This window comes from Ornithorhynchus anatinus, chromosome 11 (assembly GCF_004115215.2).
Source record: "Ornithorhynchus anatinus isolate Pmale09 chromosome 11, mOrnAna1.pri.v4, whole genome shotgun sequence".
Taxonomy (NCBI): domain Eukaryota; kingdom Metazoa; phylum Chordata; class Mammalia; order Monotremata; family Ornithorhynchidae; genus Ornithorhynchus; species Ornithorhynchus anatinus.
This window is the reverse complement of record NC_041738.1, coordinates 12,170,957-12,197,432: the sequence shown is the minus strand read 5'-3', so window position 1 is coordinate 12,197,432 and position 26,476 is coordinate 12,170,957. Positions and strand designations below refer to the sequence as shown.

The following is a 26,476-nucleotide window of genomic DNA, read 5'->3' as shown; positions in this document are numbered from 1 at the left end:
AGGCGTCGAGGCCGGGGTGGCACCCAGAGGCAGTGGAGGAGCGCCGAGCTCCGGGAAGGAGCGGCTCCCTCGCCGACCCCCGCCTCCGCCCCCGGCCCCGACCATGCTGCGTTACTTGCTCAAAACGCTGCTGCAGATGAACCTCTTCGCCGACTCTCTGGCCGGGGACGTCTCCAACTCCAGCGAGCTACTGTTTGGCCTCAACTCCTCGCTGGCGGCCCTCAATCAGAGCCTGCTGCCGTCGGGAGACCCTGGGGGCTTCAATGGTGAGACCCCCGGCAGAGGGGCTGGGGGCTGCGGGAGGACTGAGAGATTGGGGGGGGGGCGGGGGAGTCTGGAGGCTAGGAGGTTGGCAGGGGGTGGGAGGATGGGGGATTGGAAACCAGGGGGATTAGGGGGGTCGGGGGGATCCAGGATTGAGGGGTTTGGGGGTCGGGGGGGCTTGAAGCTTGCGGATGGGGGCCGGAGGCCAGGGGGACTGAAGGGACTGGGGGGTGGGTGGGAGGAGGGGGGATTTGAGTTTGGAGAGCTGGGGCAGGCTGGTGGGTTGGAAGGTCGGGTTTGCTGGAGGCTGGGGAAATTGGGAGGATGGGGGATCGGGAGGTCAGGGAATGTTGAAATTGGGGGTCGGGGGAGTTGGGGATCTGGAAGATTGGGGGATTGAGGGCAGTGGTACTGGGGTTGCGGGTGGGAGTGAGTGTATGTGTGTGTATGTGTGTGTTGAGGTGCTTAGTGTTCCCCCCCCCCCCATGCGTGTAGTTTGGGACTGAACTTTCAGTTGAGGGGTCGAGGGCGGAGAGGGCCCGGCTGACAAGCTGGGGTCCGAAGCCGGGACAAGGGCACGGGACCCCGGAGGGGGCACTGACCCACTCCCCGGTACGAAAGCCTCGGAGAGCGGCTGCTGAGGGCAAGTCGCAGCCGGTCTGGGGAGGGGGGAACGGGTGGGCGTCCAGAACTAGGTTTGGGTGATGTTCTCTAGAGAAGCAGCGTGGCTCAGTGGAAAGAGCACCGGCTGGGGAGTCAGAGATCATGGGTTCAAATCCCGCCTCCGCCACTTGTCAGCTGTGTGACTTTGGGCAGGTCACTTAACTTCTCTGTGCCTCAGTTTCCTCATCTGTAATCTGTAAAAAGACTGTGAGTCCCGCTTGGGACAACCTGATTGCTTTGTATCCTCCCCAGTGCTTAAAACAGTGCTTTGCACATAGTAAGCGCTTAACAAATGCCATTATTATTATTATTGTTCTCGGCGTCATTCCCCGTGATTAAAAGGGGCAGGGACAGGCAGCGTCCGGAGAGGGCAGGCGGAGAGGCCGGGGCTGTCGGGTCGGCTTCGCGCCAAGCAGCGTGGCTTACTGGCAAGAGCACGGGCTTGGGACGTGGGATCTAATCCCGACTCCTCCACTTATCAGCTGTGTGACCGCTCCGCCACTTCATTAATTGTGGTATTTGTTAAGCGCTTACTATGGGCCGAGCAGTGTGCTAAGCACTGGAGTAGATACAAGGTAATCAGTTTGTCCCACCTGGGGCTTACAATCTTCATCCCCATTTTACAGATGAGGGAACTGAAGCCCAGAGAAGTTAAGTGGCTTGCCCAAGGTCACACAGCAGACAAGTGGCGGAGGCGGGATTAGAACCCACATCCTCTGAATCCCAAGCCCGGGCTCTTGCCACTAAGCCACGCTGCTTGCTGTGTGACCTTGGGCAAGTCACTTCACTGCTCTGGGGCTCGGTTACCTCATTTGTAAAGCGGGGATTTGTAAAGTGTGAGCCCCTCGGGGGACAACCTGATTACCCCGTATGTTCCTCAGCTCTTAGAACAGTGCTTGGCACATAGTAAGGGCTTAACAGATGCAATTAATTATGATTATTATGCCCTCGGTCCCGTTCGGGCCCGCTGCCCCTCGGTGTCCCGGTGTGGCCCCGTGTAGCCCCTTTGCCGGTCGGAGTTTCCTTTGGCCCAACGCCCAGGTTGGCAGAGGCTGGCAGAGGCGGGAGGTGCCAGTGGGCGTGAGCATGGAGCACAGCTGGGAAGCAGAGGGGCCGACGGAACTCAGGGCTCTATTGGCATGACCGGACCCCCCTCCTCCGCCCCCCTCTGCCTGGCGCTCATTAGCATGACCATCGGCTATTCATTAGGCTAATTGGGAAACTTCTCTGGAGACGGGGAGGGGGAGATGACTGGAGGGGACATTCCAGGGCCCGCGGTCCTGCAGCGGCAGCTGGAGGCCGGAATACGGGCCCGGGGAAGACGAAGCCTGGAAGCTGGCTCCTTCCCGCCCTCCTCCCTCCTCCCGGGGAAGGGGCTCCACCTCCCCCTCCCACCTGGGATAGCAAAGAGCCGAATAATAATGATGGCGTTTGTTGAGCGCTTACTATGTGCCAAACACTGTTCTAAGAGCTGGGGGGATACAAGGTAATCCGTTTGTCCCACGTGGGGCTCACAGTCTTCATTCCCATTTTCCAGATGAGGTAACTGAGGCCCAGAGAAGTGAAGTGACTTGCCCAAAGCCAGCTGACAAGTGGCGGAGCCGGGATCAGAAGCCATGACCCCTGACTCCCAGGCCCGTGCTCTTTCCACTGAGCCAAGCTGCTTCTCAAGTCTCCGGCTCGCCCCGGCCCCATTCCCATTCTGGGGGCTTACCTGGAGTCCGGTCCGAGGGGAGCTTCATTCATTCATTCAATCGTATTTATTGAGCGCTTACTGGATGCGGAGCATTATACTAAGCGCTTGGGAAAGCCATTTGTCTGCTGTGTGGCCTTGGACGGGTCACTTAACTTCTCTGTGCTTCAGTTACCTCATCTGTAAAATGGGGATGAAGACTGGGACCCCTTTGCGGGACAGGGTCTGTGTCCAACTCTGCTTGTATCCATCCCAACGCTTAGTACAGTGCCTGGCATATAGTAAGCGCTTAACAAATACCATAATAATTATAATTATTACAATACATCAATAAAGAGAGACAATCACTGCCCACAATGAGCTCACATTCTAGAGAGGGGGAGACAGACAACCATACAAGTAAACAGACATAAATATAAATAAATAAAAGTGCAGATCTATGCATAGGTTCTGAGGGGAGAAGGGAGGGAGGAAGAGCAAAGGGAGCAAGTCAGGGTGACACGGAAGGGAGTGGGAGATGAGGAAAAGTGGGGCTTAGTCTGGGAAGGCCTCTTGGAGGAGATGGGCCTTCAGGGAGCTTACAGGGGCTCTGGCACCAGGAAGGTGTTTTAGGAGAGGATTTGGGGACTAAGTGGTGAAGTGGTCACTCGGAGGTGAAGTCCCAAGGCCCGGAGCATACCTCTCCTCACCACGTGTGGGGGTCTCCCATCCCCGCCCCTGAACCACATGATCGCTTCAGTGTCTCGGTTTGCGCTTAGTACAGTGGTCTGCACACAGTTAGCTCTCAATAAATGCGATTGAATGAATGAATGGGCACAGGAAGAGCTCTAATTCAGATTCCGTTTGACTCTGAAAAATCGGGGACTGCCGCGACTGGGGGTGAGGGGCGAGGGGATAGGGTTTTTTTCCATGGTATTTGTTAAGCACTCATTCTGTGCTAGGCACTCTTCTAAGCCCGGGGGCAGATACGAGCTAATCAGGTTTGGCACGGTCCATGTTCCAGGTGGATTTCAGAGACTTAATCCCCATTTCACAGGTGGGGTAACTGAGGCGCAGAGAAGTGAAGTGATTTACCCAAAATCACACAGCGGACACGTAGCGGATCCGGGATTAGAACCCAGGACCTCCGCCCCCTCCCTCCCCCCCCCCCCAGGCCCGGGCTCTTTCCATCAGGCCACGCTCCTTCAGTGCCTGCTTTATCCCTGAATCTCTGAGCTCAGTGGGATTGGGGGGGGGGGAATCTCAGGGATCGCGGGGGTCTGCGAGGGCGGGGGCTGCTCTTTCTATAGGGAGGTCCCGGGGGGAAAAGGAACGACTTCTCGACTCTGCATTCCTCGCTCCCATGTGCAAATCCCATGTCCGCCCGGCGAGCTTCTCCAGTGCCGAGTCATGCCACCTCTCACGGTGTAAGAACCAGGGAGCTGGGCTGGTCCTGCCCGTGCCACAGCTTGGGCCCTGCGTGCCCAAGAATAAGAGCTGGGGCAGATTGTAGGCGACTGCGGACTGTAATAATAATAATGGTATTTGTTAAGAGCTTACTATGTGCCAAGCACTGTTCTAAGCGCTGGGGTAGATACAAGGTAATGAGGTTGTCCCACGTGGGGCTCACAGTCTTCATCCCCATGAGGTAACTGAGACACAGAGAAGTCAAGTGACTTGCCCAAAGTCACACAGCTGACAAGTGGCAAAACCGGGATTAGAACCCACAGCGTTTGACTCCCAAGCCCGGCTCTTTCCACTAAGCCTCGCTGCTTCTACACTTCAGGCGGTAGTCCTCTAGACTCTAAGCTCGTTGTGGCCAGGGAACGTGTCCATCAACTCTGTTGCATTGTACTCTTCCAAGCACTTAGTGCAGTGCTCTGCACACAGTAAGTACTCAACCAATACTACTGATTTACTTATATAAGAAAATCAGGTGGGGCATGGTCCAGCCCACACGGGGCTCACGATCTAAGGGAGAGGAAGAGCCGATATTGAATCATTAGTTTAAAGATGGTGAAACTGAGGCAAAGAGAAGTTGAATGACTTGCCCAAGGTCCCACAGCAGGCAAGTGGAGGAGTAGGGATTAGAACTCAGGTCCTTCCAGGCCAGCGCTCTTTCCATTAGGCCACGCTGTTTCTCCGGGAGCCAAATGGGCCCAGCCAAGAGCCTCGGGTGCCCTGTGGATCTCACATGATCGGCGGGGGAGATCCCCGACCCTGAGGGCCACCTTATATGCGGGCGGAGTCGCCCTTGGCACCGCACGGGAGGGGGAAGGGGCGGCTACTTGCTGGGCACACGGACCGTCTACTTGCCTATTTGTTTTGTTTTGCTGTCCGTCTCCCCCTTTTAGACTGTGAGCCCGTTGTCGGGCAGGGATTGCCTCTCTCTGTTGCCGAATTGTACATTCCAAGCGTTTAGTACAGTGCTCTGCACACGCTAAGCGCTCAATAAATACGATTAAATGAATGAATGAATGACCGACGGCCCCGCAGTGACCCCTAGTGGCCAAGCGTGGGAAAGACAACATCCCGTCTGTGAGCGAGTTCGGGTGTTTGCCTTCGTATCACCGCGTGTGTAGGTCACAGTGTGAGTGTGTCACGGTGTATGTCTGTGACTCGAGTGAGTGTGTCACTGTGTGTATTCGTTTATTCATTCATTCAATCGCATTTATTGAACGTTTACTGTGTGCAGAGCACTGGACTAAGCGCTTGGAAAGTACAATTCGGCAACAGAGACAATGCCTACCCAACAACGGGCTCACAGTCTAGAAGCGGGAGACAGTAAAACAAAACAAAACAAGTAGGCAGGCATCAATACCATTAAAATAGATAAATAGAATCATAGATATATGCACATCATTAATAAAATAAGTAGAGTAATAAATATGTACAAATATACACAAGTGCTGTTGGGGAGGGGAAGAGGGTAGAGCAGAGGGAGGGAGTAGGGGCGATGGGGAGGGAGGAGGAGCAGAGAGAAATTATGTCATTGTGCGGCTGTGTCACAGTGTACGTAAGTCTGTGACTTCAGTGAGTGTATCATTGTGTGACTGTGAGCCCGTTGTTGGGTAGGGATTGTCTCCATCTGTTGCCGAATTGTACTTTCCAAGCACCTAGTCCAGTGCTCTGCACACAGTAAGCGCTCAATAAATACGATTGAATGAATGACTGTGTCACGGTGTACGTTTGTGCCTTGCTTGAATGACTCTGTGGTTATTAATGGTATTTGTTAAGCGCTTACTAGGTGCCAGGCACTGATCTAAGCGCGATATGTGTACGTGTCTGCGAGTGTAGTACCGTGGGTGTTTTTTCCTGCCTGTGGATGTGACTGTGGGTAGGGAACGGGTCCCCCAACTCTGCCGTGCTGAACTCTCCTAAGCGCTTAGTATAGTGGTCTGCTCATAACCGTGGCTCAGTGGAAAGAGCCCGGGCTTGGGAGTCAGAGGTCATGGCTTCTAATCCCGCCTCCGACGCTCGCCAGCTGTGGGACTTTGGCCAAGTCACTTAACTTCTCTGGGTCTCCGTTACCTCATCTGTAAAATGGGGATTAAGATTGTGAGCGCTTAGAACAGGGCTCTGCCACATAGTAAGCGTTTAACAAATACCACCATTAGTATTACGATTATTGTTATAAGCGCTCCATCATTGGATTGATTGGTACTGTGTCAGTGTGCGACACTGACTGCATCCACTTGGGCTTACGTGCGTGTGTGTGTGTGTATGGTTAGCGGGGGGCGTGGGTGGGCAGGAGAGGGGTCGCCCTTTGAGATGCCGTATGGTGGGCACTGCCCGGGTAGGCCCAAACTCGGGCCGAGCCCACCTTTCGGGACCCCGCCAGCCGGGCCCGGGCCCAGGCCTCAGCCGGGGTCCGAGCCCACCCTCGACCCCCTGCCCTCCCACCCCGTGCCCCTCTGCCGCCCCCAGGGTCGCGGGCCGGGCCGGAAGACGCGGTGCCCCGCATAGTGGAGCAGCCGCCCGACCTGCTGGTGTCCCGCGGGGAGCCGGCCACGCTGCCCTGCCGGGCCGAGGGCAGGCCGCGCCCGCACATCGAGTGGTACAAAGACGGCGTGCGGGTGGCCACGGCCCGCGAGGACCCGCGGGCCCACCGCCTGCTGCTGCCCAGCGGAGCGCTCTTCTTCCCCCGCATCGTGCACGGGCGCCGGGCGCGGCCGGACGAGGGCATCTACACCTGCGTGGCGCGAAACTACCTGGGCACCGCCGCCAGCCGCAACGCGTCGCTGGAGGTGGCTGGTGCGTGGTCCCCCCCCCACCCCCGCCCCGACTCTTCCTAAGCTTTCCTGAGCGCTTAGGGTGTGCGGAGCACTGGACGGAGCGTCCGCACAGCACCACCCTCTCTGGTTGGCGCCCCCACCTCCCCGCGGCTGCCGTTTCCTCCCGGGACCCCCTTCCCGTCCCCTCCCACGGGGCCACCTCTCACGGGGCACCCGCCCGGCCTGTGCCCCCAGTTCTGCGGGACGATTTCCGCCAGCCTCCGGGAGACGTGGTGGTGGCAGCGGGGGAGCCGGCCGTGCTGGAGTGTGTGCCCCCGAGGGGGCACCCGGAGCCCTCCGTGTCCTGGAAGAAGGACAGCGTGCCGCTCAGCGTGCAGGCCGGGCGCATCGCGGTGAGGGGGCGCGGGCACCCACGGGGGCGGGGGTCTCCGGGTCGCAGGTGGGAACGGGCACGACGACGACCACCACCAGGAACCCGGGGGGGCGGGACCGGATTCATTCATTCAATCGGATGATGATGATGGTGTTTGTTAAGCGCTTACTATGTGCAAAGCACTGTTCTAAGCGCTGGGGGGGATACAAGGTGATCAGGTTGTCCCACGTGGGGATCACAGTCTTCATCCCCATTTTACAGAGGAGGGAACTGAGGCACAGAGAAAGTACCAAATTCTACTTTCCAAGCGCTTAGTACAGTGCTCTGCACACAGTAAGCGCTCAATAAATACGATTGAATGAACGAATACGTGCCAAGCACTGTTCTAAGCGCTGGGGTAGGTACAAGGTTCTCAGGTTGTCCCACGTGGGGCTCACGGTCTTCATCCCCATTTAACAGAGGAGGTAACTGAGGTACAGAGAAGTTAACTGACTTGTCCAAAGTCACACAGCTGACAAGTGGCAGAGTCGGGATTAGAACCCATGACCTCTGACTCCCGAGCTCGGGCCTTTTCCACTGAGCCAAGGGTTTAATAATAATAATAATGCTGGTATTTATTAAGCGCTTACTGTGTGCCAAGCACTGTTCTAAGCGCTGGGGGGGCGGGATACAAGGTGATCAGGTTGTCCCACGTGAGGCCCACAGTCTTCATCCCCTTTTTACAGAAGAGGTCACTGAGGCACAGAGAAGTGAAGTGACTTGCTCAAGGACACACAGCTGACAAGTGGTGGAGCCGGGATGAGAACCCACGACCTCTGACTTCCAAGCCCGTGCTCTTTCCGCTAAGCCACGCTGCTTCTTATTTATTGAGCGCGCAATCTGTGCAGAGCACTGGACTAAGCGCTTGGAATGGACAATTCGGCAACAGAGACCACCCCTGCCCAACGACGGGCGCACGGTCTAAACGGGGGAGACAGACCACGAAACAAAAAAAGCAGGCAGGCATCATGACTGTGAGCTGGTGGTGGGCAGGAATGTGTCTGTTCGTGTACTGAACTCTCCCAGTCGCTTGACCGGAGAAGCAGCGTGGCTCAGTGGAAAGAGCCTGGGCTTGGGAGTCAGAGGTCATGGGTTCTAATCCCGGCTCCGCCGCTAGTCAGTTGCGTAACCTTGGACGAGTCACTTAACTTCTCTGGGCCCCACTTACCTCGCCTGTAAAATGGGGACTAAGATTGTGAGCCCCACGTGGGACAACCTGATAACCTTGTGTCTCCCCCAGCGCTTAGAACAGTGCTTAGCACATAGTAAGCGCTTAACAAATACCAACGTTCTTATTACGACTACCCCGCAGATCCGCGGGGGGAAGCTGATGATGTCCCACACGTTGAAGAGTGACGCCGGGATGTACGTTTGTGTGGCTTCCAATGTGGCCGGAGAGCGGGACAGCGGGGCCGCCAAGCTCGTGGTCTTTGGTGGGTAGCCGGGGGGTGGGCGTGAGGTGATATTAAAGGCTGAAGGCCAAGGTGGTGGACCCCCAGGAGGGAGGGGGCTTTACCTGCTCAAGCAGCTGACTTGACCTCCCCAATCCACCACACTTCCAACTTTTCTCCCTGCTCCAGATCCCCTCTCTTGGTCTCCTTGGTCCTTCCCCGAATGACCCCAAGACCTCTTATAATGCCCCCCTCCTCCACACACACACCTCCCCTCCTCAACTGACCCTTGATCTCTCCCCTGACCCTCGTCCCCCCCCCCCCCGACCCCTTCAACGCAGAGCGCCCCTCCTTCCTGCGCAGACCCACGAACCAGGTGGTGTTGGCCGACACGCCCGCTGACTTTCCTTGCGAGGTGCAGGGGGACCCTCTGCCCCGTCTGCGCTGGCGTAAGGAAGAGGGGGAACTCCCCCCCGGAAGGTGAGAGATTCCTCCTCCCTCTCCTCCTCCTCCTCGTCAGCAGAAGGCTCCCAGCTCCCTCCTCCCCTGCCCAGGCAGGGACGTGTCTAATAGTAATAACAATATTAATAACTGTGGTATTTGTTAAGCGCTTACTATGTGCCAGGCTCTGTACTGCAGGCTCTGTACTAAGCGCTGGGGTGGATACAAGCAGATCGGGATGGACACAGTCTCCATCCCACGTGGGGTTCACAGTCTCCATCCCCGTTTTACAGATGAGGGAACTGAGGCCCAGGGAAGAGAAATAGCTTGCCCAAGGTCACACAGCGGACAAGTGGTGGAGCTGGGATTAGAACCCACGACCTCGACCTTCTGACTCCTAGTCACATGCTCCATTCACTAGGCCATGCTGCTTCTCTAATACTTATGCTATTTCTTAAGCACTTACTATGTGCCTGGCACTGTACTAAGCGCTGGGGTGGGTACAGGCAAATCGGGTTGTCCTACGGAGGTCTCACAGTCTCAATCCCCATTTTACAGAAGAGGTAATTGAGGCACAGAGAAGTAAAGTAACTTGCCCAAAGTCACACAGCAGATGTGGTGGAGTCGGGATTAGAACCCAGGCCCGGACTTTAACTACTAGGCCCTGCTGGGGCAGGGGAACTCGGGGCCCCGTGAGGGTCCTTGTGCCGGGCCAAGTTGGTGGGCCGGTGTGTGTCCGGGGGCGGAGCTGGCCTCAGGGCTCTGACCAGCCCCTGCGCATGGGGTGGGGGGGCCGCGGGGGGCCCGCAGATACGAGATCGGGAGTGACCACAGCCTGCGGATTGGGCGGGCCAGCGCCGAGGACGAGGGCACCTACACCTGCGTGGCCGAGAACAGCGTGGGCCGGGCCGAAGCTTCCGGCTCCCTCAGTGTCCATGGTGAGGTCCGGGGCCTGGGATCAGGGGGACCAGGGGGACCAGGGGGACCAGGGGGACCAGGAGGACCAGGGGGACCGGGAGGACCAGGGGGACCAGGGGGACCAGGGGGACCAGGGGGGCCGAGGGGACAGAAGCCTTGGGAGGGAGAGGGGAGATGGAGGAACTAGCCAGAGTGCGTGGAGGTGTGTGTGTGGGGGGGTACTTGGGGTCATTCGGGGAAGGACCAAGGACCAAATCTGGGGATCTGGAGCAGGGAGTGGAAGTGTGGTGGGTTGGGGAGAAATGGGGCTAGGGGATCGTGTGTGTGTGGGTGAAAATAAGAGGAAGGGTCTAGAAGCCAACGAATTAGACTTGGGGGGGGTCACCTCTTTCCTGAAATTCAGGGTCCCCAAGACTCCCCTTTCCCACCTCCGTGCTCCCAGTTCTCCTGCCCCGCCTCCCTTTGCCAATCCCACCCCTTCTCCCCGCCCTCATGCCCCCGAGATCCCGTTAGCTCCGTGTCTGTGCCCGGCTTGACCCCAGAGGGGTCTCAGCCCGCACCCCCTCCCCACCCAGTCCCTCCGCAGCTGGTGACGAAGCCCCAGGACCAGACGGTAACCCCGGGCCGGACGGTAACCTTCCAGTGTGAGACCAAGGGGAACCCCCCACCTGCCGTCTTCTGGCAGAAGGAGGGCAGTCAGGTAAAGTAGCCTCCTCTCCCCTCCTGGGCGGGGGACTTCTCTCAGCCCGGGCCCCCTCCCCAGCCCCAGGGTCTCTCCTCTAACCCCTCCATCCCCTGAGGTCAGCAGTGCCTGCCCTGTCCACCCGGGGAGGATGCGCTTTCCTCCGGAGGACAGGGTCCCCCGTGACTCTGAGGGATGGGCAGTGTAGCTCAGTGGAAAGAGCCCGGGTTTGGGAGTCAGAGGTCGTGGATTTTAATCCCGCCTCTGCTACTTGTCAGCTGGGTGACTTTGGCTAAGTCACTTCACTTCTCTGTGCCTCAGTCACCTCCTCTGTAAAATGAGGATGAAGACCGTGAGCCCCACGTGGGACAACCCGAGAACGTTCTACCTACTCCAGCGCTTAGGACAGTGCTTGGCCCATATTCATTCATTCAATCGTATTTATTGAGCGCTTATTGTGTTCAGAGCACTGTACTAAGGGCTTGGAAAGTACAATTTGGTAACAGACAATCCCTACCCAACGAAGGGCTCAGGGTCTAGAAGGGGAAGAGAGACAACAAACCAAAACTAATAGACAGGCTTCAATAGGCATAGTTAAACGCTTAACAAATACCATTATTATTATTATTATGGGGGTGGGGGTGGAGGTCTGAGGTCCCTGCCTCCTCCATGGAATTGCCGTGCCCGGTCGTCTCTGCCCCCTCCTCTGTCTCGGCCCCTGTCCTCGCCCCCCGCAGATCCTGCTCTTCCCCAGCCAGCCCCCGGCACCTCTGGGCCGCTTCTCGGTGTCCTCCAGTGGTCAGCTCAGCATCGCGGCCGTGCAGAGTGGCGACGCCGGCTACTACGTGTGCCAAGGGGTCAGCGTGGCCGGCAGCATCCTGGCCAGGGCCCTGCTGGAAGTAGAGGATGGTGGGTGCTCACCGGGGGTCGGCCACGGATTGCGGGGGTGGTGGACAGGCAGCATGGACTAGTGTCAAGAGCGCGGATTCCAATCCCGGTTCCGCCACTTGTCTGCTGGGTGACTTTGGGCCAGTCACTTCACTTCTCCGTGCCTCAGTTCCCTCATCTGTAAAATGGAGATTAAGACTGTGAGCCCCACGTGGGACAACCTGATGACCTCGTATCTACCCCGGCGCTTAGAACAGCGCTTGGCACATAGTAACGCTTAACAAATGAGCATATCCCGAACCTGACTTCTTGATTCTATTTATTGCTATTGTTCTTGTCTATCCGTCTCCCCCGATTAGACTGTAAGCTCGTCAAAGGGCAGGGAATGTCTCTATCTGTTACCGATTTGTACATTCCATGCGCTTAGTACAGGGCTGTGCACATAGTAAGCGCTCAATAAATACTATTGAATGAACAAATACCATAATTATTACAAAAATGGAGGTTAAGACTGTGAGCCCCGCGTGGAACAACCTGATGATCTTGTACCTACCCCGGCGCTTAGAACAGTGCTTGGCACATAGTGAGTGCTTAAAAAACCCCTAATTTTTATTAAAGTGGAGGTTAAGACTGTGAGCCCCACGTGGGACAACCCGATTATCTTGTACCTATCCTAGCGCTTAGAAGAGCGTTTGGCACATAGTAAGCGCTTAACAAACACCATAATAGTAATAATAATATTAGTAACTCCTGGCCAGGTGGGGGTAGAGCCGGAATTCCGAGCACAAGACCCCTGTCCTTCGATCGGGCAGAGGATCCTGAGGGGTGGGAGCGGGTGGGGCTGGGTGGGAGGGGGGATATGGGACTGTTGGACCCAGGAATCCCCTCCCCTTCCCCTCGTGCTGCCCAGCCCTCCTGAGTCCTGCTTCTTCCAGCTTCCTCAGAGAAGATCCCGCCCATCATCCGCCGCGGGCCAACTAATCAGACCCTGACCCCCGGGGCCACCGCCCTGCTGCCGTGCCTGGTGGCCGCAGACTCCCAGCCCACTGTCCAGTGGCTGAAGGATGGGCAGCAGCTGGAGGACGGTGACCCTCGGCTCAGCGTGCTGGACAACGGGACCCTGCAGATCCGCCTCCTGCAGGTGAAGGGCCTGGGGGCACTGCCCCTTCCCACCGCTATCCCTTTCCCCACGGACCATGGCTAGGCCCCCTCTGCTGACCAGCCCCCTCCCTGGCGAGGTACGGCCTCTCCTTCGCCTTCCTCGCCCCCTCTCCAGAGACCCTTCTCCCCATCCCTCCAGGATCCTCCCTTCTCTTGCAGGAAGCTGATTCGGGTCTCTACGGGTGTGTGGCCACGAGTTCCACGGGGGAGGCCTCGTGGAGTGGCTTGTTGCAGGTGCAGGGTGAGTTGCCGGCCTTATCTTCCGGGTAGTCCCGGCTACAGAGGCCTCCGCCTCCACCCAGAGCCTCTCTACTCCCCTACGGCCCACTTCACCAGCCCCAGGTCCAGAGACTCCAGGGAGAGGGCATTCCGTATCCCCTTGGCTCAGGGGAGACCCCCGTGCAGAGAAGATGAGGTCACGCACCCTCCTGAGGCCCCCTCCCCACCACCCACCCATCCCCAGCCATCCAGCCGGCTAGCCAGCCAGCCAGCCAGCCAGCTAGCCAACCTCCCCACCCCCCTGCTCCTGGAGCTCTTCCTGCGATGTCCTCCTGCAGCGGGCAGGGCAGACCCTCCGAGATCTCCGCCTGGGGCTCCCACCCAGCCTCGGGTGACTGACATCACCCAGACCAGCGCCACCCTGGCCTGGCAGCCCAGCGCCGATATCGGGGCCCCGGACGCCTCCACTTACGTGATAGAGGCCTTCAGGTATTCATTCATTCATTCATTCAATCGTATTTACTGAGCGCTTACTGTGTGTAGAGCACTGCACACAGGTTTTGGAGAATTCAATACAGCAACTAAAGAGAGACAGTCCCTGCCCACAACGGGCTCACAGTCTGGGGTGGGGGAGACAGACATCAATACAAGTAAACAGACATCAATATAAATACATAGAATTATAGATATATACCTAAGTGCTGTGGAGCGGGGAGAGGGGGGAAGAGCAAAGGGAGAGAGTTAGGGTGACACGGAAGTGGGGGAGCTGAGGGAAAGTGGGGCTTAACCTGGGAAGGCCTCCTGGAGGAGATGGGCCTTCAGTAGGGCTTTGAAGTGGGGGGAGAGTCATTGTCCGGCGGATTTGAGAAGGGAAGGCGTTCCAGGCCAGAGGTAGGATGTGGGCTAGGGGTCAGCGGCAAAAAAGATGAGATCGAGGCACAGTGAGAAGGTGAATGGGGTGTGGTATGGGATATGAGATGTATGTGTGTGTGTGTGGGGGGGGTCTCTGCTGAGCCCTGCCCACCCCACCGGCCTCCTCCCGGCAGCCCGGCGGCAGGCAGCACGTGGCGGACAGTGGCCGAAGGCGTGCAGCAGGAGACGCACACGGTGGGCGGCCTGCAGCCCGACACCATCTACCTCTTCCTGGTCCGAGCGGCCAGTGAGCAAGGCCTCAGCGAACCCAGCCCCGTCTCCGAGGCCATCCGCACCCGAGGTGGGGGGCAGGAGGGGGGCCAGGGAGTGGGGGGCAGGAGAAGGGGCCAGGGACCCACGCAACTCTTCCTCCTCCCCTTCCTCTTTCTCCCCCTCCTCCTCCAGAGTAGCAGCGGGGCTTAGTGGAAAGGGCAAGGGCTTGGGAGTCAGAGGTCGTGGGTTCGAATCGCAGATCTGACACTCGTCAGCTGTGTGACTTTGGGCAAGTCACTTCACTTCTCGGTGCCCTCAGTGACCTCATCTGTAAAATGGAGATGAAGACTGTGAGCCCCATTTGTGACAACCTGATAACCCTGTACCTACCCCAGCGCTTAGAACAGTGCTTGGCACATAGTAAGTACTTAACAAATAACCATTATTATTATTCCTCATCCTCAATCAATCGTATTTATTGAGTGCTTACTGAATGCAGACCACTGTACTAAGGGCTTGAGAGAGCACAACATAAAGTGTAGACAGTCCCCTGCCCACAAGAAGTTTCCTCTCCCTCTTCTTCCTTCTCCTCTTCCTCCTCTTCCTCTTTCCTCCCCTCCTCCTCTTCCTCCTTTTCCAGAGAAAGCTTGGGCTGCCCTCCCACCTGCTGCCCTCTGGCAACAGGGGACCCCTTGTCGGGGAGCTGGGGGAGCTCAAGGGTTATGGCAGCTTGCTTCTTTCCCAGGAAATTCAGCCCAGGAATTGTCGGGGGTGAGGGGAAGTTGTGTATATTGGGAGTTAAGGCCCCTATCCCCTCCCACCCTGGAATTCCCAGACTGCAGCACTGATTGTTACAGACCCTCTTGTTCTTCCCAGGGGTTGGCATACATTCCCTGTCCCCTCTACCTCCGGACCCTTCCCCAATAGCTCCCTGTGGGGCACTAGGTGGAGAAACTCCCCCATTCCCCACCTCAGGACTCGAGAAGCTTTGCAAAGAAATGGAGAGCCACAATCTTTACCGAGAGCAATAATAAAAGAAGCAAAATTAATAAAATAATTATTTTAACCGAGAATAATAAAATAAACAAAATCAATAGAATTATTAACAACCAATTAATCGATAATTAACAGAATATATCCTTATTTAATAAGTGCTTTTTCGTGCCAAGCACTGTACTAAGGATCGGGTAGACACAATACATGCAGCTCGGACTCAGTCTCCGCCCTACATGGGGCTCGTGGTCGAAGGGAGAGGGAGAACAGGTATTTATTCCCATTTTGCAGATGAGGAAACAGAGACACTGGAGAATTAAGTGATAATCTGAGGTCACCCAGAAGGCTAGTGCAGGAGCGGGGATTAGAACCCAGGTCTCCCGTCTCCCTCGTCAGTACGCTCTCTAATGGGCCATGGTGCTTCCAGGAATAATGCCTTGATTTTATGCAGTGCCTAGGTATTACTTAAGTCATTTCTGTCTTCACAATATTGTCAGGTAGGGCAGGTATCATTATGTCCTTTTCTCAGATGGCGTCACTGAGACAGCAAGAGGTCAAGTGGCTTGCCCTAAATCAGCCAGCGGGCAAGCAGTACAGCCAGGATTTGAGCCCCGGTCCTCGGCCCCTAAAAGTCGTTTCGATTCCATTGCATCAAGAGGCCACAGCCTCCTCTCCCTGAAGCGCCCCTCCCCTCGTCCCCCACCCCACCCCATCCCATCCCAATCTCCATTCTTGCTGCCTTCCTGTCTACAGAAGCCGATGCTCTGGGCCCGGGCGAGGATCGGTGGCGACAGGGCCAGCGGGAGCTGAGCGAGGTAGCCTTGCGCCTGCAAAAAACCGAAGTCCTGGGCCCCACCACCCTGCAGGTGTCCTGGACCGTGAGTGGGGCTGGGGGCTGAGGCGGGAGAGAGTCAAGGGAGTAGGGGTGGAGGGCTAGGCCGCAGTTGGAGTCCGGGTCCTGGGTGGGGTCACAAGGTCGAGGTTTGAAGGGTCTGGCGTCCCCCCGGCCCCTCCTCTCCCGTGCTCCTTTCCCCTGCAGGTGGAGCGGCCGTCCCCGGCCGTGCAAGGTTTCCGGGTGCTGTGGCGGGTGGCCGGCTCGGGGGACTGGGCGGCCCTGGATGTGGGGTCTCCGAGCCAGCGCAGCGCCGTGCTCAGGGGGCTGCCCCCTGGAGGGAGGATCCAGACCAAGGTGCAGCCCTACGGCAGCGAGGGGCTCGGACCCGACAGCCCCGTCCTGGACACCAGCATCCCGGAGGAGGGTGAGAATGGCCCGGGGCTGGCACGGCGTCCCGGGCCTGGGGCTCGGGTTGGGGCCGGGGCCGCAGCCCAGAGCCGGTCCACAGGCTATGGAGCCGTTGGAAAGGCCCCTCCCTGCAAGGATCTCTGAAGCAGCGTGGCCTAGTGGATAGACCACCGACCTAGGAGTCGGAAGGTCACGGGATCTAACCCTACCCTGGCCACTTGTCTGCTCTGTGACCTTGGGCAAGTCACCTCTCTGGGCCTCGGTTCCCTCGGCTGGAAAATGGGGATGAAGACTGTGATCACCTTGTATCCCCCCAGCGCTTAGAACAGTGCTTTGCACATAGTAAGCGCTTAACAAATATCAACATTATTATTATATCAATGCAAATGAGGAAAATTACAGATATATACATGTGCTGTGGGGAGGGGAGAGGGGATAAGAGCCAAGGGAGCAAGTCAGGGCGATGCAGAAGGGAGTGGGAGATGAGGAAGGGAGGCCTTAGTTAGGGAGGACCTCTTGGAGGAGGCTTTGAAGTCGAGGGGTGGTGGGGATTAGCCTGGGAAGACCTGATTGGCGATGCGGCCTTCTCGCCAGCCCCCAGCGCCCCTCCTCAAGCAGTGACCGTGACCCTCGGGGGCGACGGCAACGGCAGCATCACCGTGTCCTGGGCGCCGCCGCCCCCCGCCCAGCGCAACGGGATCATCCTGGAATACCGGGTAGGGGCCGCGGCCGCCACCAACGGGGAGCCCCCGGGAGGGACAAGGCGGGAAAGGACAAGGTTCCCGGCAAAGGGGGAGGGAGGGGATGGGGGGTGTTTCGGACCGCAGCCACCCCCAGGGGGACGGGCGGGCCAAACCACCCCCTCGCAAGTATGCGGGGCCACAGCGCGGCCAACCCCACCCCCACGGGATGAGCGTGACCGGTCCTCGGCCACACCCACGGGATGGACGAGGTCGGACCCGTCACCTCCACGGGATGGGCGTGACCGGTCCTCGGCCACACCCACGGGATGGATTTGGTCGCACCTGTCACCCCCGCGGGATGACAGCTACAGCCACGTGGTGGGCGCGGTGGGACCTGAGTCCCGGCCCCGTGGTGGGCGGGTCCCTGAGGCCTCCCCCGTCCCCATCAGGTGTGGTGCCTGGCCAACGACAGCCGCTTCCACATCAACCAGTCGGCGGCGGGCTGGGCGCGCTCGGCCGTGCTGCGGGGCCTCCTGCCGGGCCTGCCCTACCGGACCCAGGTGGCCGCGGCCACCAGCGCCGGCGTGGGAGTGGCCAGCGCCCCCGTGACCGTGCGGCTCCGTGAGTGCGGGGGCCGGGCGGCGGGCGAAGGGCCCCGCCGACGGCCGCGGGTCCCCCAGACGCACCCCTCTCTCCCCGCAGGGGCCCCGCGGGCGGCGGAGGCGGAGGCGGGGCTGTGGGAGCGCCTGGCCCGCCTGCTGCGGGAGCCCGCCTGCATCGCCGCCGCGGGGGCGGCCGGAGGGGCGCTGCTCCTCGGACTCAGCGCCGCCCTTTACCGGCGACGGAGGCAACGCAAGGAGCTCAGCCACTACACGTGTGAGGGGGCGGGGCGGGGCCCCGATGATGACACGCCCAATCTCGGGGGGAGGGGCGGGGCCTGGGCGACCGCACCCACCTGGTGGGCGGGGTCGGATCGCACCCACACCCACGTGATGGGCGGGGGGCAGACCGCAGCCCCTCCCACCTGACGGGTGGGGCCAGACCATAGCCGCCTCTATATGCGGGGAGGGGCCAGAAGGTAGCCACCCCCCACGTGACGGGCGGGGCCAGACCACAGCCGTCTCCATCTGGAGGGCGGGGCCCCGCGCGCAGAGACCGCCCGCCTGAGAGGGCGGGGTCTGGCGGGACCTCGAACTCTGCTCCCTCTCGTGGGAGGGAGCGGGACCGCGAAGGCCGCAAAGTGCTCCTGCAAGGGTACGGAGCGTGGCGGACGGTGCTCTGCACACAGTCAGTGCTCAGTAAATACCATTAATTGCCAGGTTGATGGGAGCCCGGGAAAGAGGGAGTAGAACCGGGGAGGGAGAGGGAGGTGCGTAGTCTTCCCGCTCCAGGGATTCCGGGATAGGGAAGGTGGCAAGGTGTGCCTGTCACCTGCTTCATCCTTTACCAGGGTCCCCTCTCACCCCTGCCCTCTCTCTCTAGCCTCCTTCGCCTACACCCCGGCAGGTAAGGTGGCTCTCATTCATCCATCCATCCATTCATTCATTCGTATTTATTGAGCGCTTACTGTGTGCGGAGTACTGTAGTAAGCGCTTAGGGAAGAAGTGTGGCTTAGTGGCATGAGCACGGGCTTGGGAGTCAGAGGACGTGGGTCCAACCCCGGCTTCGCCACTTGTCTGCTGTGTGACCTTGGGCAAGCTACTTATCTTCTCTGTGCCTCAGTTATCCCATCTGTACAATGGGGATAAAGACTGTGACCCCCCACGTGGGACAACCAGATCACCCCAGCGCGTGGAACAGTGCTTGGCACATAGAAAGCGCTTAACAAGTACCATTATTATTATTATTGTGATTGGGAGAGTACAAGATAACAATGAACAGACACAGGGAAGGGTCTAGGGAAGGGTCCAGGTTGCGGGGAGACCTTCACTCTTTCTCTCTCTCCCTGTCTCTCCAGTTTCATTTCCTCATGCCGAAGGCCTCTCCAGAGCCAATGCAGGTAACCTAGCTCTTCTCCCCGGCTGGAAAGCAGGGGCTGGATCAAATGACTTCTTGAGGTCCCCTCCCTGTTCTGAGTTTCTATGAAACCTCAAGTCCGGAAATCTCGATTAGTTCCCCTTTCCTTTCGCCCCCTTCTCTCCTCCCCTCCTCAGGGGAGATCCCATTCCCGGTCCCCCAGTCCCCTGCCCTGCTTCCCCATCCCAACTGCGAGACTCTCAAACTCACCTTCAGGTGGCTGTCCACTCTGGCGTGGACCTAGAGACCGGTTCATCCATTCCGTTGTATTTGTCGAGCGTTGTGTGCGAGCGTTGTAGGAAGCGCTCAGGAGAGTACACGTTAAAGGGACACATTCTGGTTCAGTTCAGTGCGGTTCAGTTTATGGCTGGACAACAGCCTCCTCCTCCGGGCTGATCTGGAGCTAAACCGGCCTCCGAGCCTGGAAGAGGGGGTGTGGGGCCGGGGCAGGGGCGGAGAGTTGGTCCCTCACTCCTCAGAGCCGGTCCCGGGTCGTCTCTGGCCTTCCTCCAGCCCACTCGGGACCAGGACTCGTGGTCGGGCAGTCGGGACCCCTCGTCTCAGATGGTATTTGTTAAGCGCTTACTATGTGCATAGCACTGTTCTAAGCGCTGGGGTAGATACAGGGTAATCAGGTTGTTCCAACTGAGGCTCACAGTCTTAATCCCCATTTCACAGATGAGGTAACTGAGGCTCAGAGAAGTGAAGCGACTTGCTCACAGTCACACAGCTGCCGAGTGGCAGAGTCGGGATTCGAACCCATGACCTCTGACTCCCAAGCCCGTGCTCTTTCCACTGAGCTGCTCACTTGCATGGGTCAGTTCTGACTCCTGCCCGGGGAAGAGGCATAGCCCTTGCCCGCCCACCCTCCCCACCCCCAAGCCTCTTTTCGCTTTTTTGAAGCCCCCCTGCCCATCTTTCACTTCCATAGTCGCCCACAGGCCTCGCACTCTCTTCCAGGCAGCCGGTGGGCCTGGGCGCGGCTCCCTACCCGTGGCTAGCCGACTCGTGGCCCCACCCGCCCCGCAGCCCCACGGTCCCGGAGCCCAGAGGGAGCCGCTGCCCCAGCAACCCTGACCCCGATGACCGATACTACAACGGTGAGGACCCTTCTGCTCCCTCTCACCTCCTCTCCCGCTCGATCTTCCCAGGAAAGTCAACACCCCTTAGATCCAGGCCTCGGTATTTCTCCAGGCGGGCTCAGGCCTTGGGGGAGTGAGGGGAGAGGGGCAGAAGGTTTGGGGAGGGGGTTCTCTTGGGCCCGGTCTCTGCATGGACCCCCAGCATGGGCTTCGGAGTGCTAAGGGGGTGGGGGAGAAAGTCATCATCTGTCCCCTCCATCCTCCCATCTCCCTTCCCACCCTGTGCCTAGAGGCTGGCATCTCCCTGTACCTGGCCCAGATGGTCCGGGGGGCAACGGCGGCGGCCCCCCCGGGGGACGGCCCCATCTACAGCACCATCGACCCCGAGGGCGAGGAGCTCCGCACCTTCCACGGGGGGGGGTTTCCCCCCGCAGCCCCCCGGAGACCCCGGCCACTGGCCCAGTTCCTCCCACAGTCAGTCCGCCCAGGCCGAGTGGAGCCAGGACAGCGGTAGGATCCCCAGACCTCTACCTGCGTGTCCCCTCCCCTCTTCTCTCCCCTCGCCCCCAAAGGCTCCTGCCGCCCCTCTGACTCTGTCCCCGAGACCCCGGCCCACCCTTCTCCCTCCCCACGCCCCCCACGGATCTCTGCCCTCCTTCACCCCAGGCCCAAGCGCGGGGAAAGGGAAGCTGGGGAAGCCCGTGCAGACCCCGTCTCTGAGTTGGTCCGAACCGCTGCCTCCCCCGCCTCCTTCCTGCGAGCTGAGTCGCCTGGGGGAGGCCCAGAGCGGGGTGGAGGAGGAGGAAGAAGAGGAGGAAGAGCTGCACCGCAGGTCAAAGAAGGGGACCTCCCCCCAGCCCCCCTCCCCCTCCCCCAGATCCCCGCCCATGAGCGTTCCCCGAGGGTGCAGAGGGCGGGGGGCGGGAGGAGGATGGAGGGGGTGGAACTTTGGTCAAGCCACTTAACTTCTCTGTGCCTCAGTCTCCCCAACTGGGGATTAAAACTGTGAGCCCCAGGTGGGACAACCTGATTACCCTGTATCTATCCCAGCGCTTAGAAGAGTGCTTGGCACGTAGTAAGTAAGCGCTTTAACGAATACCATAATGATAATAATGAGAGCGACCGAGAATGGAGCCTCCACGCCCTTCCGTCCCACCCCTGCCAGCGTGGCTTAGTGGAAGGAGCACGGATTTGGGAGTCAGAGGTTGTGGGTGCTAATCCCGCCTCCGCCACTTGTCAGCTGGGTGACTTTGGGCAAGTCACTTCACTTCTCTGGGCCTCCTCTGTGAAATGGGCATTCAGACTGTGAGCCCCACGTGGGACAACCTGATGACCTTGTGTCTACCCCTAGCGCATACAACAATGCTTGGCACATAGTAAACGCTGAACAAATATTATTGTTATTATTATTATTATTATATTCCCCCAGGGTGGAGGGAGAGGGGAGGGGAGGAGGATGGTGTTAGCCTCATCCTGTCGCTCCGTCCCCGTCCCCCAACTTCAACTCAATGAGCGATGTCCAAGGTGGAGGGGCGGGCTCCGTTTGATGGGGCGGGGGGCGACAGAGTGAGGCTTCTCCCTCCCCCCGCCAACTCCTTCCCCCTCCTCCTCAGCTCGGAGCCCGAGGAGTGGTGCCCCTCGCTGCCCCAGAGGAGCCATCTGACCGAGCCCGGCCCACCGCCCCCGGCCCGCGGAGAGAGTCCCAGTCCCACCCCATCCTTTGGGCAGCAGTCCACTGCCACCCTCACCCCTTCGCCCCCTGAACCTCCCCGACCCCACCAGGCGCCTAGGTAGGAGATTTCGGGAGGGCCGGGATGGGGGGGGGGCGTCGGGGAGAGGGGTCCTCGTGGCTGGGTGGGTGGGGGGTGCTCAGAGCGTGGGCCTCCCTTGAGGGAGAAGTCTCTATGCGGGAGGGGGGCTCCAACGGAGTCCAGGGGCCCCCTGGGGGGCTCTCTGATTGCAGGCAGATGTCTCCCAGGACGAGCCCCCCTCTCAGCTTGTCCCAGCCCAGCCTGAGCAGCTTGGAGAGGGGGGGTCCGCCCCCTCCCCGACACCTCAGCCCCAGCCCCGCTCCCGGCAGCACCAGCGGGGCTCCAGGTGAGTGGAAGGTACCTGTCCCCCCCCCCCCCCGCTCCATTCCCACCCCCCCATCCCCGCTGTCCTCCCAGACCCCAGACCCCAGCCCGCCTCCTCTTCCCGGTCTTCCCAGCCCTTGGCCCCAGCCCCCTCACCTCCCCCCACCTGAGCCCCTCGGTGCCCTTCATCCCCCCCTCACCCCGCAGGAAGAGTCCGGCTGGTGCCCGGGGAGACGACGCCCCCGCCCCAAGGACCCCGAGCCCGCTCCAGGAAGAAACCGAAAGCCCCTCCCTACCGGAGAGGGTGGAGCCCAGGGGGTGAGGGGCTGCAGACCGTGTGGGGGGGTGAGGGGGGAAGTGGGTGGGGGGTATTGGGGGCGTGATGCACGCAGGGGGTGAAGATGAGTGGTGGCCTTGGGAGACTTGTTCACAGCATGGCCTGGTAGAGCACGGGCCTGGGAGTCAAAGGTCATGGGTTCTAGTCCATCACTTGTCTGCCGTGTGACATTGGGTAAGTCACTTCACTTCTCTGTGCCTCGGTTCCCTCATCTAGAAGAAGGGGATTAAGACTGTGAGTGGGACAGGGACTGTTTCTAACCCGATTATCTTGCTTCGAACGGTGCCGGGCGCATAATAAGTGCTTAACAAATAACATTATTATTATTCTTCACCAGAGGACTGGGGAAGGGATGTTGGGAGGTGACCCCCTCCCCGGCCCATTTAGTGCTGAAAGTCCCCTCCCCACAGACCTGCCACCCCCGCCCCTGCCCCCGCCAGAAGGAGAAGCCGAATGGACCATGGGGCTGCGGGCGGCGGGCAGTGTCCCCTCCCTGGAGCGCGACCGGGGTCGAGAAAGGAAAATCGCCCGGGCAGCCCCCCCCGGGGGGCATCAGCACCCCCATTCTGACGGTAAGGAAGCCCGGGGGCGGGGAGGGCCCAGGGCCGCCAGCGGGGGGAGATGGGGACGCCCCTGATCTGACCGATTTCTAGATTTCCCCATTTTCCCCAAGAGACCGGTTTCGGGGTCTCCCCACTTTCCCCCCTCCCGCCGGCCCCTTACCTTCTCTGGTTGGTCAAACGGATTGATTTCCACTTCGAGTTCCCTTGATTATTCAGGTGAGGCCTGGAATCTCCACCCCTCATCCCAGCTAGGCCGGGTCAGCTTCAGGGCCGACAGAGCCGGCCCATCCCCCGCCACTGAGGCAGGAGAGGAGAGCCCGAGACCCCCCCACCCTCTACCCTTTCCTTTCCTAGCCGGAGTGTCCCCTTCCTCCCCGCAAGTCCCCCCCGCGTCCCTGTCCATCAGGTCCTCACCCTGCCCTTCCTCCCCCATCAGAAGGCCCCTGGCCATTGTACAGCAAGCCCAGTTTCCTGCAGCCGAGGACCCAGGTGGCCGGAACCTGCTCCACTACGGACAGCAACTCCTCCCGCGGCTCGGGAAGCTCCCGGGGAACGGCCTGGAGCCGCCGGCCGGAGCGACGAGAGGTGAGCAGGCTGCCCAAGACGCTGGGTTCGGCGGCGGGACGTCGATTTCCCCCCGGCCAGTCCTCTTTTCTCACCCACGCGAGTCTCCTCTTTCCTTGGACCTAGCTAGGGGCCTTGGCCCACCTCGCCTCCAGCCCCGGAGCCTGCCGGGAGGCGAAAGGGAGGGTCTGGGTGAGAACGAAGCAGCTTGGTTTAGTGGAAAGAGCACGGGTTTGGGAGTCAGGGGACCTGGGTTCTAATCCCGGCTCTGCCACTTGTCTGTTGGGTGACCGTGGGCAAGCCACTTAACTTCTCTGGGCCTCGGTTACCTCATCTGTAAAACGGGGTTTAAGATTGTGAGCCCAAGTGGGACAACCTGATTACTTTGTATCTAGGCTTGGGAGTCAGAGGTCGTGGGTTCTAATCCCAGCTCCGCCACTTGTCAGCCACGTGACTTTGGGCAAACCACTTAGCTTCTCTGGGCCTCGGTCACCTCATATGTTAAATGAGGATTAAGACTGTGAGCCCCAAGTGGGACAATTTGATTACTCTGTACCTACCCCAATGCTTAGAACAGTGCTCGGCACATAGCGCTTAACAAATACCCTCATTATTATCTACCCCAGCGTTTAGAACAGTGCTTGGCCCATAGGAAGGGCTTAACAAATACCATAATAATAATAATAATTATTATTATTATGAGTGTGTGAACTGGGACAGGATCCAGGAGTCCAGGCTCCCGGCTTGGGGCGCTGCGATTTTCCCTTCCTCCCGGGTTCCTTTTGTTCGTCCCCGCCCCGCCCCGACCACCGTTCCCGGTCCCTTCGTGCTTCCAGGCCCAGGCTGTGTTCGTCCCGCTTCAGGAGCTGAGATGAGATCGTCTCTGGCGGCGAGTATGGCGGGAACCTTCGCCCGAGCCGAGGGGCGTCAGAGAGTCAGAGCCCTCGGCTGACCCAGTCCGGAGCTGGCGGGGGGTGGGGGGTCTCGGGGTCGGAGCCAGAACCCCACCTCCCCCCAGTCGGGGGAAGGAAGAGGGGTGTCACTTAGGGACGATGTGGGGTTGGTCGGAGGACGGAGAGGCCCCCCCCCCACCCCGCCACAAGAGGGTCTGGTCAGTTTGTGGGTTCCTCCCTCCGTGCCCTTGCCCTGCCCCTTTATAGCTGAGTCATTTGTAAAATAGGAAATAAAAGCCTTGAACTTTATCCATCCTCTTTCTGGGCTTGGGTGAGGGGATCGGTCCGGTTCAATCCCCTCCTTCCTCAGTCTTGCCCGCTCCTGGTATGGAGTGGGGGGGGGGGGGGCAGTGCGGCTCAGGCCCCCCTGGTCCTCAGGGCTACCTTTTCCTGGGGCGGGTAGGGGTCAGTTAGCCTCAGTCAGCCCCCTTGTCCTCAGGTCTGTTTGTTCCTGGTGGGGAGCGGGGCATCACTCTTGCTCAGTTTCCCCTAATCCTCAGTCCTGCCTGTTCCTGGTGTGGAGTGTGTATGGGTGTGTATGTATGTGTGTTTGGGGTGGGGGTGGTGGGATCAGTCCTTCTCAGTCTCCCCTGGCTCTCCGTCCTCCCTGTTCCTGTGTGAAGCGGGGCCAGTTCTCCCCCACAGGGATGACCTCCAGGATTGGAACGACCCTGACTCCTCGCTGACCCGGACCAACTAATCGAGAGTAAAAACTGTTTTCAAGTAATGAGTGGCTTGTCGCCGGGAGCGGGAGATGACAGGGGCAGATCCTTCTCACCCCCAGGTTCTTGGGTGAGGAGGGAGAGGGACGAGACAGACAGACTTACCTTTTCCCCGCTGAAAGTTTGCCTCCCTCGTTAGCTGGGCTCTAACTCTGCTCCTTTTACGAACTGGTTCCCCAAAGGGGTCCCTCTGTGACCAACAGGGTAGTTTCATCCTACACTATTTATTTTCAATCCCCACCTCGGGCTTCGCAGCCGGCGAGGCCCCTCTTCGGTCCCGTGTTCCTCACCCCCAGATTGTCTCCAGGGGTCAACCTCATCCTTTTGATCTGGCTTGGAGCTTCTTTTAGCCTAAGGTCCAGGCAGGGACGGTGAGGGAGGGGGCTGGGGAACTGAGGGTTTGGCACCGCCCAGGAGACAGGGGAGGGGCCAAATTTCCACGGGTACCCCCCCTTCAGGTGGGCAGTGTGGGGTTCCCAGCCCCATGACTCTGTTGGGCAAACATTTTAGGTGGGCAGAGTAGGTTTCCATGCCATAAACCGTCCCACTCCAATCTGAGGGAAGTAGCCCTGGAGTCTGGAGGGGTGGAGGTACCCCACCCTCAACCAGACCCCAACTGGCGCCAGAAGGACATCCCATAGGCAAAAGTGCAGATCCAGGGGAAGGCCCAGCTGGGCGTGACTATGCCCGTTTCCATGGGAACCCGATTCATGAGGACTCCCGCCTCTGCAGAGCCTGGTCCCCAAATAGTTTATCAATTTCCCTCAACACCCCTCCTCACTCCCCGCCTCCAGACACAAATGGTTATAAAGCCCACTGCTTCTTCCCTTTCCCCTCCGGAAATTCCTTCCCATTGTCTGCTCCCTCCTCCATTAGAAAGTCCCTTGATCCCGACTCCGGGCTGGCTCCAAACCCCCAGCTGCCTCATTGTCTCTCGGACGTTTCCGCCCCATTTCCCTTCTCCACCCCTATCTCTCTCTCCCAGTCCGCCTTTAATCTCCCAGCTTCTGGACTCTGGCAAGGAAAGCGAAGCAGCGTTGCCTAGTGGAAAGAGCACTGGAAGTTAGAGGACCTGGGTAATCCCGATTCCGCCACTTATCTCTTGTATGACTTTAGGCAAGTCACTTCTCATGAATTGCCCCTTAGTTCATCTGGAAAACGGAGATTAAAACTT

At 59.3% G+C, this 26,476-nt stretch overlaps 1 protein-coding gene across 1 annotated transcript; it reads left to right on the top strand.

Annotated features, from left to right (window-relative positions):
* Window positions 1-103: 103 nt before the first annotated feature.
* On the top strand, window positions 104-24,502 carry ROBO3 (roundabout guidance receptor 3). Its single transcript, XM_039913477.1, is given in 30 exon segments — window positions 104-266; window positions 6,527-6,853; window positions 7,069-7,226; window positions 8,559-8,679; window positions 8,979-9,117; window positions 9,889-10,016; window positions 10,572-10,696; window positions 11,416-11,587; window positions 12,502-12,707; window positions 12,887-12,993; window positions 13,292-13,435; window positions 13,993-14,159; window positions 15,818-15,942; window positions 16,104-16,323; window positions 16,902-17,023; window positions 17,440-17,611; window positions 17,693-17,866; window positions 18,473-18,496; window positions 18,948-18,989; window positions 19,948-20,106; window positions 20,379-20,503; window positions 20,505-20,598; window positions 20,755-20,920; window positions 21,702-21,878; window positions 22,052-22,185; window positions 22,371-22,481; window positions 22,911-23,072; window positions 23,500-23,648; window positions 23,754-23,819; window positions 24,464-24,502. Coding segments are annotated over 30 exon segments (4,218 nt in total).
* The last annotated feature ends 1,974 nt before the right edge of the window (window positions 24,503-26,476 follow it).